Source organism: Serinus canaria, chromosome 5, assembly GCF_022539315.1.
Source record: "Serinus canaria isolate serCan28SL12 chromosome 5, serCan2020, whole genome shotgun sequence".
NCBI lineage: Eukaryota > Metazoa > Chordata > Aves > Passeriformes > Fringillidae > Serinus > Serinus canaria.
In genome coordinates this window covers 25,182,430-25,194,557 of record NC_066319.1, presented here as the reverse complement: position 1 = coordinate 25,194,557, position 12,128 = coordinate 25,182,430, and the positions used below count along the sequence as shown (strand labels likewise).

Below are 12,128 nucleotides of genomic sequence, written 5' to 3'. Positions count from 1 at the left end.
TGACCTGCTCCGGGAGAGATTCTGTTGCTGTAGCCCAGGACAAAATTTCCTTTTTCTCTTCAATTCTTCTATTTCTTTGGAGATATAGCCCCCATACACTGTACATTCAGTCACTCATGTGCCCCTTGAGCTGGGACAGGCCTTACTGAAAGCTTTGGTTTCTTGCAATAGAAATCTCTTGTGTCATCGGCTCAAGCTGTTCATGGGAGACGTCCACAGACAGTTTTGGAAAGCCAGACTGGGTGTTATCTTCCATTGGTGTCCTGGCATCGCAGGAGAGGCAGCAGATGCTTCTGGAAAACAGTTCCTCCCATGGAGATGTTGAAGGTAGGCAGAGCTACAGTTCCCCTCGAATGGATGCCTGCTTTCTCCCAGCCCTGGCTGCAGCAGGAGTCAGCAGGCTGAGGCCTCAGGCACATGTCACTAAAAGTGCCACCATGTGCTGGTTCTGGTGCAGGGCTCCCAAAGGCACAGTCAGTGCCCAAGAGCAAATAAGAAAAGCCCATGTAATGCAGTGTGCTGCCTAGGTTGTGTATGAATGTACCCTCTAAAGAGCTGGCCCCTTTACATACTCATTTTCCATCTCCCCGTTTTGGGATAAGCTGCTTTTACTTACAGGGTCTGCATTTTTCTTTGGAAATTCAATCCTATACAAGCCAGAGCTGGCTTCATTTGTCTGATGTCTGACTGGCAAAGTCTTTGGCTTTTGTTCTGTTGGACATATCTTCATGCTTTTTTTGGTTTCTTCTCTTCTCATTTCTTCTATCATTTCTTTACTTAAACCCTTAATTTTTAGTTTATTCTCTCCCTCTTTTTTTTTCTTTCTTTTTTTTTTTTTTAGTGCATAGTTCTTCCTTTTTTCTCATTACTCCTTTCTTTAAACTTCTTCTCCATTTTCCTCCTATTATGTCTCTTCTATCCATGCTGTGTGTCTCTTGTTTTGTTGTGGTTTTTTTTCTCTTCACAGGGGACATTTTCTTCCTGAACACCAGTAGAGTAGCAGATAGATGTGAGTTCAGCCTGCAAAGCCCCCTCCTGCCTGGGAGCTTGGATTCTTGCTTGCTGGAGCTGGCCATATGTTCACAGGATGCTGTTCCTCTTCTCCAGAGATTCACAGTTGAAATCAAATATGCAGAGACAAACAAAAATACAGTAACTTCTCTGAGAGCTGGCCATGAGGAAAATGCCGGGTAAGACAATAAATTTTCAATTGTTGAGCCTTTGAACTGCAAGGTAGAGTGGAGTTCCTTCAGGCTGATGTTTATCAGTGTCTTTTGCCTTCATGAGATCATTGCTGCTATTACAGCAGAAAATAAAGGTATGATTTTTGGGACTGAAGCATACAGCCTCCTGACAGGATGCCTGTAATAGACACAGGTTTTGTGTGTCCCCTTTGCAAAGAACACACTAGCTTAGCTCTTACTCTGCTACCCTCACATTTGGAAGAGTGAAGAATGATTAATTTTTTCACTGATTCTAGGACTGCAGCTGTAAAATACATTCAGTCCAACAACTGCCTTGGTAACATGACTGATATCTCAATAGATTCAGTGGGTCTTATCAATGTTACAAGGGTCCCAATTCTCATTTTGAGGTGGGGTTAATTTACCTCTAAAAAAATTTCCTCTCTTCTAGTAGGTTCAGGAGTATCCGCTTCTGCTCCAATTGTAGAATTCAGGGAGGGAAAAAACTGAAGTAAGAAGAGGTGAAGGAAAACAAAAGAAAGTGTAACAACCCCAGATCTTGTCCTGTATTCTCTTTGATGCTGCCAATGTTTTACTTCTTTATTCCTGTGTGTAGCAGAATGCAGTAGGGAAGAGAAATGGGTAAAGGGAACAAATCACAAAAGGAAAAATAAGAGAAAAGTCCACATATCATCTAATTTTTCCATTTTCCATGTGCTTGTTTTTCCTTTGCTGCAGTCCAACTTGTAAGAACCTGGGTCAGACACATAACAGAGTTTTTTATTTCCATCACCTGACCGACTCTCAGGGAGAACTTAAGCAATAGATCCCAGTTCTTGTTTTCTTTGAATTCTTTGGCACTCCCCAGGCTGCCATGGAGATCTGTAGTGAAGAGTCCCTGTCAGCCAAAGATAGCAGAGTTTGACTAAGAAAACTTTTTTTTTCCCCCAGATCTCTCTCTCCCTCTTTCTCTCTCATTTTCAGCTGTTGCTCAGTTCCTTCCTGGCTATTCCTTCCCCATCTTCTTTCCAATTTCACTGGGAATCTGTTGCATTTTCTGGGATTAATTTCTAATATCCTTTTTTTACCTACTCAAAGCTGTCCTTGTTGTTTTTTGAATATTTGACAGGCCTCTGCAGCTGCAGCTCCATTCCACAGTGTAAACTCATAAAATACCCTTTTGCTACACCTTTCTGGTCAGGCCAGGCTTTGCTGGTAATCACTGCAGCATCTCTGGAATGGATCATAGAAGTTGTTTAACAGCTTATTTGAGCACTGCGAAACAATTCTATGTGAAGTCAAGATTATCATCTCTGTAAAAGTGATGGCATTTAGATTTATTAGAATGAAGTTAGCTTTATTGGAAGTTGGCACAGACACCAGTATTACTTTTTCTTACTGAATGAAATGAAGCACTGATAAGCTCAGAGAATTTACACTTAAGATTTTAAACAGGGGAGGAGACCAAGTCCTGGGTGAAATCAAGATGGAAAGGAGGATAGAAAAGAGATAAAACAAACTATCAAATACCCCTCATTTCCTCCCTCATTACAGGAGAACTTTAAAATCTTGGTACAATTAAAAAACCTGACTATGCAGGCAAAACAGAATTTATTTCTAACACAGCGATTGACCTGCTTCTTGCTAGGCAGGTAGCCTGAAATGAGCATTCTCTCCATGATTAAGATTTTAACACCATGGGTTGTTAAGGAGAGATTACCCTATTGGGTTCCCACTTTACAGGGACTTTCCACAGGAAGTTAGGAGTTCTAAGCTTTTCTGTCTTAACCAAGCACTGCTGTACAATTTAGAGCAGAATACGGCGGGGGGTGTGGGGGACACATGACGACAGTGAGCAGATGAGCTTGAGATAGGTGCCTATGTGTAGTACCTAGTGTAACCAGGGAAAATTACTACCGAGAGTTTGCCTTCAGATCAGAGTAGAAACTTGGACATAGAAAAAAGTCTAGGTGGCACTTTTTTCAGATAATCAGAAACACCAGGAAATCATGCTTCAGTCACTTCTCAATTCCATGACCAAGCTACACTTCATCATAAACTCCAGCTGCACCAGACTACTTCAGTGAATACTCTTTCTGGACGTAGAAATATTCTCCTAATGGTGTTTTCTCCTTCAGGATCCATCAGCTATACAGTTCCCAAAAGCTTAGATATATGTCACATGTAAGACAAAGTTTCCTGTTCACCTCAGCAATGAGTAGGACATATCATTAAATTGGTAGTATTGAAGCTGTGACTACTTTTTCCACACATAAGCCTTAATGAAAAGAAAAAGATGGGCTTTTGGTACCATGTTCTCTGAACAAGCAGGGCAAGGTCACAAAGGCATGTTGTTTATTTTTAAATACCACACCTATAAACATGGGTGTTCTGAGTTATTGCCATTAGAAAGAGAACTGCTGAGGGAGTGAGGTGTTTGAGATTCTATGTATTTACAAAAAGTATATAAAATTTCATTTCTCATTATGTCTGTAAAACTCAAACACCAGGAGCCTGTAGCCTTGCTTGCAAGGCCAAACCTTCTTTGTTTGGCACTTAACTCAGAAAACCGTTTTCACTGCCTCAGGGTTATGGTTATGGGGCTTATTCAGGTCACATCTAGTATGTTTTTTACTTTTTTTTAAACTTTTTTTTCTTAAATGTTTTTACTATTTTGTTTATCCCACCTTTTTATCTTTGCTGCACAGACCCAGAATCAGCCACAGTTGAAAATTCTTGAGTTCTGTGTGGTTTTGAGCGTTTTCACATGCCTATGTTTGTTGTGGACCACAATTATTTCAGTGTTCTTAGCCAAAACTCTCTCAGTAAAAAGGTAGTTTCTTTCAACTCTAAGTACTCACACTTCATTGAAAATAAAAAGCATCATTTGGGGCAGGGATAATATTTTCACTTTCTGTAGTCAATTATCCTAGCTGATTTTGTTCTGATTTCATTCTGGAATGGCCACTGAAGTCTCGGTAGATCAGAAAACAAAATGTTCATGGCCATGTGCACACATGGGTTTTCAGTTAGCCAGCCTCACAAAACTGTTTATTGCTTATTTTTTTGTGTCTTCCCCTTTTTTCTTGGAGGGGTGGTGGTGGTGATAAAATGCTCCAACATCTTCTGAGACACTTGAAAAAACTTGCCGTCTTTGACACTTCTAGTAATGTGGTTGTTTTATTCGCAAAAGTTATTTAACTTCTCCTACTGTACAGATGACAAGGGAGTAGCCTGGTAAGTGTTCTCAGATAATGTCTAAATGCGTGCTGACAACAATGAGCAGAGCCTTTTCGATTAAAAAAAATGTGTCTAGAAAGGGTGAGGCTGTCCAGCTGCTATACACGACTATGAATTTTGAACACTAAGCTGGGAGTATGATTCAGTTAGTGCCTCTTGTGCCTCTCTTGAACTTGCACCCAAAATATACTGCGTCAAAGAGTAACCCTCTAAGAGTTTGGTGAAGGCTGGAGTGATAGGCATGTGTTTTGCACTCTCTATTTCCTTTTAAGTCCAGTGGTTAGCACCGGATGTATGTGAGGACTTGCAGACAACATCTTCCTGTGTGTATAAAAGTAAAGTACAACTTCTAATCTTTATGTTCACCGATTGAGTCTAGAAATATCTAGCATACACAACTTTGTGCAAAAACCCATGCAGTGGGACCCCCTAATTTAGAAAATATTTCAGCTTTCATGTTCTGCTTCATTGCATTTTTCAGTCCTAATGAAGAAATTGTTGTTCTTTACATAAAATATTTCCTGAAATTAATCATCAGTTATCTTTGTTGGATATAAAAAATCACATCATAAAAAGGATTGGTAAGAAGAGGGTGGAAAACATCTGTTCAGCAGAGAAGATTGAGAGGTTAATGAAAACCCAAAGTGAACCATACAAAAGAAGATTTGGAATTAAACGTTTTCAGGGTGAATCTTGAGTTTTCTTGCCTTAAGCATTAGATAGCTTGCAACACCAAACTTTCTATTCATGCAATTTCTCCAAATTATGTCAGACCCTAATAGTTCTTCCATGCATACAGATGAATTTTAACATCTCTTTTTAGAAGGAGAGTAATATTGCCTTGATACTTAAGATCTGGTTTGACATAAAATCAATAGTAAAGTTACTGCCAAGCTTGGTTAATCTGGAAGCCTGCTGCAATGATCCATCTTCTGCTGGATCAACACTGGGCTTAGTTCCTGATTCCATTAAGAAAATTACATTGGCTCTGACAAACTTCTGTTTTAATGGTGGGACCAAGCAAAGGAGGTGTAATTATTTACTGCATTTGAATTCTTGCTGCAGCTGGATCTAGTGGGGGAGGCTTTCTCTAAAGGGGAATACCTTGATGATGAAGAGACTTTATACACAAAAGCACTCTATGTAATGCAAAGCTACTTGTCATTTTTGCAGCCTTTGGATGCTAGACAGCTTTTTCTGCCATGTTATAAATGGAGAAAATTTCAGTAGCAGAGATATTTCAGTGCAGAACTAAGATGTTTCATGGGAACTTAGTTCTCTGGCTCAGAAGAGCTGCCAATCCATAGAAGTAGTGGCTTAAGATGGGGGCCTTCCATCTTAAGCCACCAGACACCACAGCTCTCCCAGCAGAGATGGCAGAATGGACAATCTGTCTTCATAAATCATGGCATTTCAGAGCTTGGTTTATTGTCTTAGATGACTAGGTTTATTTTGATGTACCAGGCTATAAACAGCAAGTTCCAAAGTGTCTGGCTCATAAAGTACATATATAGGATTAAGGTGCAGCAGCTGAACTAGTCATTGTTTTCAGCTCTTCAGTTGCTCCTGCTAAATGTACCACTGGCTGTGAATCAGAGGCTGTGTGCCACAGGTTCTGCACTCAGTGTTGTGTTAACACTGACAATACTGTGATGTCTCAGCTGGAGTGTGGGTTGTAACTGGGTAGAGGTACTAGAACTATGCCTAATAGCTAAATTTGAAAGATTTAAAGATTGTCCTTACCCTATTGACTCATTGCACCAATTTGATTATGGCTCATTCATTCTTGTGGTCAACAGGATGCAATGGAGTGATGAACAAAGCTTTGTCATGTAGCAGAAGTGACTCAGTTCTGGGTCAGTGCTGGAAGGTCTTGGATGTTGTCCCACTGTGTGGCAGGGGGGACATATTTATAAGAATATTTATGAGATATATTTCTAGGTGCTAGACATTCCTGAAGCTGCACTGTAATACAAATTGAAAGCAAAGCAGTTGTTCTTCTATGTTGGGAAGTAGAGATTGTGCTGTTGCAATTCAGGGCTGTACCTTTCTGAAGATGAACTAAATTATAATGAGCTATTGAATATATTATGATGGGACAGGAAATAGAGGAAGTAGGGTCATCTTCATATAAGTTTCATATGAGCTCAGTTTCATATGAGTTCAGGATATCTGTGGGTATTTATGTGTGTGTACAATTGTGAAAATGAGAGGTGGGTGGGTGCCATAGAAGAGATAGTAAAAAATTATCCAGACAAAGTTACATAATTATGGAAGGAAGAATGTAAGAGAGGGTGATAAAAAATTAAAGTTGCCCCTGGATTTTTTGTAAGTGGAAAATGCAGTTCTGTGATTTTTATACTGAGTCCAGAAGAGAAGTGTTTGTAATCTGGGTGTTGCCTTCTAAGGTGTTTCTGGTGCAGGACAAAGGCTACATGACCGCTTCAAGGCAGCTGAAGTAATTTCCTAAATGAAAAAATAATCCTAGGAGCAGAGCTGATCAACATGTCTTAACACTGTGGCCTGGCCTTCTTATTACTCCATTGGCTACCACTTAGATCACTTGTCCAAAGTGGCCCCAGTAACATCAGCAGTGTGTAGAATGTGGGTAAAATTATCTCTGTCTGATACTATTTTAGAAAAGAGCTTAGAGCAAGGCTTCCTTTCTCACCAGCCATGCTCCAATCTATTTACAAAATATTAACACGTACATTTAACTGTGCTTTGCTGTCTTGCTAACGTAAGATATAGGAATAGATTTGGAAACAAAAATAAAGTTAAAATATTTTTAAGACTTCTGCTTTAGTTTTAAAATCATACCTGGATACCCTGACTTCCATCAGACTTAATTTGAGTGAGGTACTTCAAAAATTCCCTTTTGGTATCTCTCTCTAGCTTTTGATGTCTGACAACCATCCTTAAAATTGGGGTGCAGGGGATAATTTGTTTTTCTCCAAACTGCCACAAGAGCTGCACAACTGAGAAACCTTTGCAGTCTAGATTTGCAGGTTATAGCATTTGCTCTGCAGTGAAATGTAAATGGCACAAGTAATCTGCATTTCCTGGAACAGCACTTCTCTTCTATCCCTTGCTTTGTGGGTGCACTGTGGTTTGCTAAGGTGGAAAATCAGACAGACAACAAACAGATAAAGGTTTTCATTCTTGACACAACCAAGAAACATTCAGGGTCAGGCATTTACTTCCAGAACACACAATGTCAGTGTTGGCTTGAGGAGATCCAGAGTCTTGTGCAGCTGCTTGGCTGATCTGTACTTTCAAGAGCAAACAGAACACAACCATGTATGTGGAAAGCACATTTTGGGGTATTGTGTCCAAAACTGATGATAATTTGAGATCCATTTAAGAATCATTGGGAATGGTTGAATCTCTTCATCATTAGCAATAGGCTCTGCAGCAAAGATAACCTTACATGAGCTTGCTAGGCTGAACATCACTTATTTTATATTAACACCCATTTGTATTCCCTGATGCATTTCCCACATGGATACTATTACTTCTCTTTGGTAGTGTGCAGAATCTTTATGCTGGAGACTCCATGGAATCTGATGTGCGTGTGTACGTCTGATAACATTCTGTTGTCCTCTAGGATGAAATGGAAACACCTGGTGGCCCAGATTGGACGGATAGAAAAACCTTTCAAAATCACTCTGGTGTATTCAAACTGTGGAGCACAGGAGGCTGGAGTACTGGCAGTGGGCTCCTTGCAGCTCAGGAACTGCTTTCATGGTATGCTGCAACACAGGTCTGGAATAACCAAAATGGGGGATAGGATAGGATTTAGAAGAAAGATGAGTAACTCAGAATTACAGAACTAATTCTAGTGATCCTCTCTGCTTTTGAGCTTTGCTTTGTATGATCTTTATATGAAAAAAAACCCCAAAACCAACTGGACTTATGCTGAATCCAACAATAAGGATGAAAAAAGTCTTTACCTAGATTATTTTAGCGTTTAGTATTTTCCTCTCTTAATTAATCAAGAGCAACAGTCTACCCTGTGTAACCAAAGCCTCTTCCATACTTGGGCTTTATCGAACAAAATAGATTAAAAAAAATGATTTTACTTTGTATAAAGCCCAAGTATGGGCTTTATACAAAGAAAATAAAAAGTTATCTGCTCCCGATGGGGTCTGTTTGTTACTGCCAGGCTGAGAATTTCTATCTAAAATGAAAATAATCAGAATGCAATTATTTTCTTTAAAGTACTGAGTGCTCAGCTAAGACCTCAGTTTTACCTGGAGCTTCAGTTTTGTTCTGAATGTCATGCAAATGATCCTCAGCAGCAGTGCAGAACCTTGCTAATGTCATTTAGGCTTCTTGGAAGTGCAGGAGTCTGTCAGCACAGGCAGTCTTCAGGCTGGGGACATAATCATCTTCTGTTCCTGAATTTTATGAATTAATATAATGTTATTGTTTCCATTTTGCAGACTCTGTAGAAATAGCCTGGAATGTAATGGAAAAACAAAACACTATTGTGAGCATGGTTTTGATCATATTAGAGATTTAATTCTAGTCATTATTCTTTTAATTTAACATGGTATATTTTTAATGTAAGTTTTTTTGACAGTCCTAGAGTTTTGGGAGGATGCATACAGCTGAAGCACTGTGCTCTCAGTCTCTAAATAACCTGGTGCATGTATCTGGCACCAAACAGTGTCATGAAAATTTATTATAATTTGAGAGTGTGTACCAGGACTGCTGCAGAGGTGTTCTTTTCTCTTTCTCCTGCAATTGGTTCCCTAATTTTGCATTTTTTCCAGAGCAGTAGTGGTGCCAATGTAACTTCTGTGCGGAGCTCTGCTAAAGGGCAGCAGGGCCATAACACGCCAAGGCATGCATGTGCATGCACAGGACAGGCTGGGTGCATTAAGAGTTATGCTTTTGGGAAATATCAGACTTAAAAATAGTTTTCAGCCTGGCTGATGGGTACCAGTGAAGTCAGTCAAATGCTTCCAGACTAGAACTGACTAGACTAGTTAGGGTGCATAAATAAAATCTGTGTACAGCAAGCCAGCTTGCTGGGAAAGCAGCTACCTCATGGGCTGGATGCCACAGCTGGAAGCTGGCACAGAAATGAGTCAGCAGCCCAAGTACTGCTTAAACCTGAGCCTCAACAGGGCATAGCAATGTGTCTGTCAGGGCTGGAGATAAGTGGTTGACCCTGCCTCGGGCAGCAGGGTGCCATGCAGCATGTCACAGCTGCCTGGCAGGTGCACAGTCATGTGTGCAGAACTGAGCAGCACATCACAGTAGGAAACTGCAAGACCCTTCATTAAAAAAAAAAAACCAAAATTATCTAAAGATAGAACAATCACAGCAAAAGCAGTATATCAGAAAGAGAAGGACAAGAAATTTGGTCCAGGAATCTCACACTGGATAGAAACCTACATGAAAATAGCAGAGATTAATCATACAAAGGACAAGGTCCTACTTGTGAAAACTTATACACACCAAGGGTCATACACATTCTGTAAATTCATCTCTGGATTTAGTTATCTTTTTTTTTTCCCCATTAGATAAAGGAAATCAAGACCTTTTCGTACATGACAAAGGCTCAGCCTTCCCCTGCTTTCATGGAGGCTGTGTTAGCCACCTACAGATCTGTGAGTTCATCAGTGATTGCCCTACCAAAGAGGCAGGAGTGAGGTGTGGTGAGTATGTGGCATGGCACTTCATGGGAACCTTCATTCCATTAGAAGAAATAATTTAGAATACAAAATAAGTTAAATTGATTCCATCTTTAGATTAATTCAGTATTTCACCTCCTGAATTAATTTGTACCATTTACATTAATTGGATACCAAATTCTCTTTGAAAATTCACCCTGTATAGAACAAAATGGATTTTTTTTTATATTGGTTTGGTTCCTTAAGTAGTGCAGTAAGGAGCTCAATGACCTTCCCTTCACAGTTACTGCTACTTCAGAGAAAGGCAAAACCTTATTTACATGTCTGCAGCTGGGTGAGAATTTCCTTCTGGGCCCAAGATCTAAGCCTTCCCTTCAGGGAAAGGTATTAATCATCTTTCCACCCTTAGTTACCTGCAGTGTCATAAATCTGTCCTTGCAGGATCCCAGTTCAGGAGTTGCACATCAGGACAAAAAAAAAAACCCCTAAGAGTATATCAGGTGCTAAGAAGCAATTTTAGCTTTAGCAAGTACAGTGGTGGCTTAAAATAATCTGTTGATTTAAGTGGACACAAAACTTTGTGATGCCTGCAATTTCGTATGTAGCGAGACCTTTACAAACATGTGGCTGTGATTCGCCATTCCTGAGGTTTCAGGGGCTGCAGTTTTGCCCAGAATTTAGAGTAGGATAGCACAAAAAAGTCTCAAATGTTTACAGAAGCAAAGTGATGGCTTTCTAATGGTGACTCTGGAAATAAACAAATGAGACCTATTTTGATAGCATAGCATAGGTTGGATAACTTGGACAACAACAATGGATTTTCACCTTTGTTTTTGTTTGTGTTCTTCCATAATCAAGTTGCTCCTATTTTCCTACTTTTTCTTGTTCTCAATTGTAGACAGTCTCCCAGAAGGTTCACATTGTTCATTTGAAGAAGGTCTGTGTGGCTGGACACTGAATGAAACTGCAGCATCTCCATGGTCTGTTCGGGGCTTTTCTGAAATGATTCAAGAGGACTCATTTGTAGGGTCTACTTTGCAAGTCACTGGTGGTAGGTTCTTCACTGTTCTCTCTCTGCATGCATGTACACAATAGTCTTGAACTTAAGTTTATTTAAATTGGTTGGAAAATTTTGGCATCATTGCCACGTGAACTTCAGCATCAGTATTATCTGCAACAACTTCAAATGTAGCTAAAATTGACTTTTGAACCATACTCAAGACTTTATATTAAACAGGTTCTGCAAAAAAGTTAATATAAAACTCTCAGAGACAAGGATTCTCTTTCACCTTTAAAAAATTTTATAAAGCATATTCTCCGTTCTTCCTTCCTCTTGTGAGCTGTGCAGTTGCTGAGTACTTCAGCAGCAATATAACTGCTGCATCACAAGGTAAAAATTGCCCAGCAGAATGGCAGAACTGTCAACTTGCTAAGTAAGAAGGGGGGAGGCCTGACCCTCACCTGTTCAGGCTGAAAGTCAGAAGTGTTAGCACACATGAGTCTTGCCTCACAGTTCCCTGCCAAAATGAAGGGTTTCCATACAAGTGTCCTGTTTGTCTTCTGAGAGCTTGTGTAAGCTCTCCCTGGAAAAAAAGACTGCAAACAAACTCTTCCAGCCCAGTGTTTTACTCAGCAAGAGTCATTGATACTAATGGTGTAGGAATTAGAAGTGTAGATTGATGTGTGCCTCTATATGGGAAGATCTTGAGTGGTGTCTGAGGTTTATCCACTCACATTCCAATAAGTGGTTTGGGATGTTGAATTTTGTGCTGCTGATATCTACCAGAGTGTTTACTACAACCTCACCAACAGAGTTGGTCTCAAGCCCTGCTTACACCTACATATGCTTACATACCTACAGAAACATTAATAATGTTAAATTGTTTCAAGTGATTACACAAAAAACCAAGAGATCATTTTGTCTTTTTCACTTTTGTGTTCACAGGACACTTCCTCTACCTGCGAGCAGACAGCACTCAGACAAGTGGTATGGCTAAGGCTTGCAGTACCAGCTTGCCAGCCAGTCTTGCCACTGAAGACTACCAGGTAAGTCACTCTG

At 40.0% G+C, this 12,128-nt stretch overlaps 1 protein-coding gene across 1 annotated transcript in view; it reads left to right on the top strand.

The window, feature by feature from the left end:
• Window positions 1-12,128, top strand: part of LTK (leukocyte receptor tyrosine kinase) — a 68,407-nt gene that overhangs the window by 18,249 nt on the left and 38,030 nt on the right. The window contains exons 3-8 of the mRNA XM_050974849.1: window positions 172-327; window positions 968-1,190; window positions 8,032-8,171; window positions 9,959-10,093; window positions 10,968-11,120; window positions 12,015-12,115. Of these exons, the coding sequence (XP_050830806.1) occupies window positions 172-327; window positions 968-1,190; window positions 8,032-8,171; window positions 9,959-10,093; window positions 10,968-11,120; window positions 12,015-12,115 (908 nt within the window). The remainder of the gene's footprint in view (window positions 1-171; window positions 328-967; window positions 1,191-8,031; window positions 8,172-9,958; window positions 10,094-10,967; window positions 11,121-12,014; window positions 12,116-12,128) is intronic.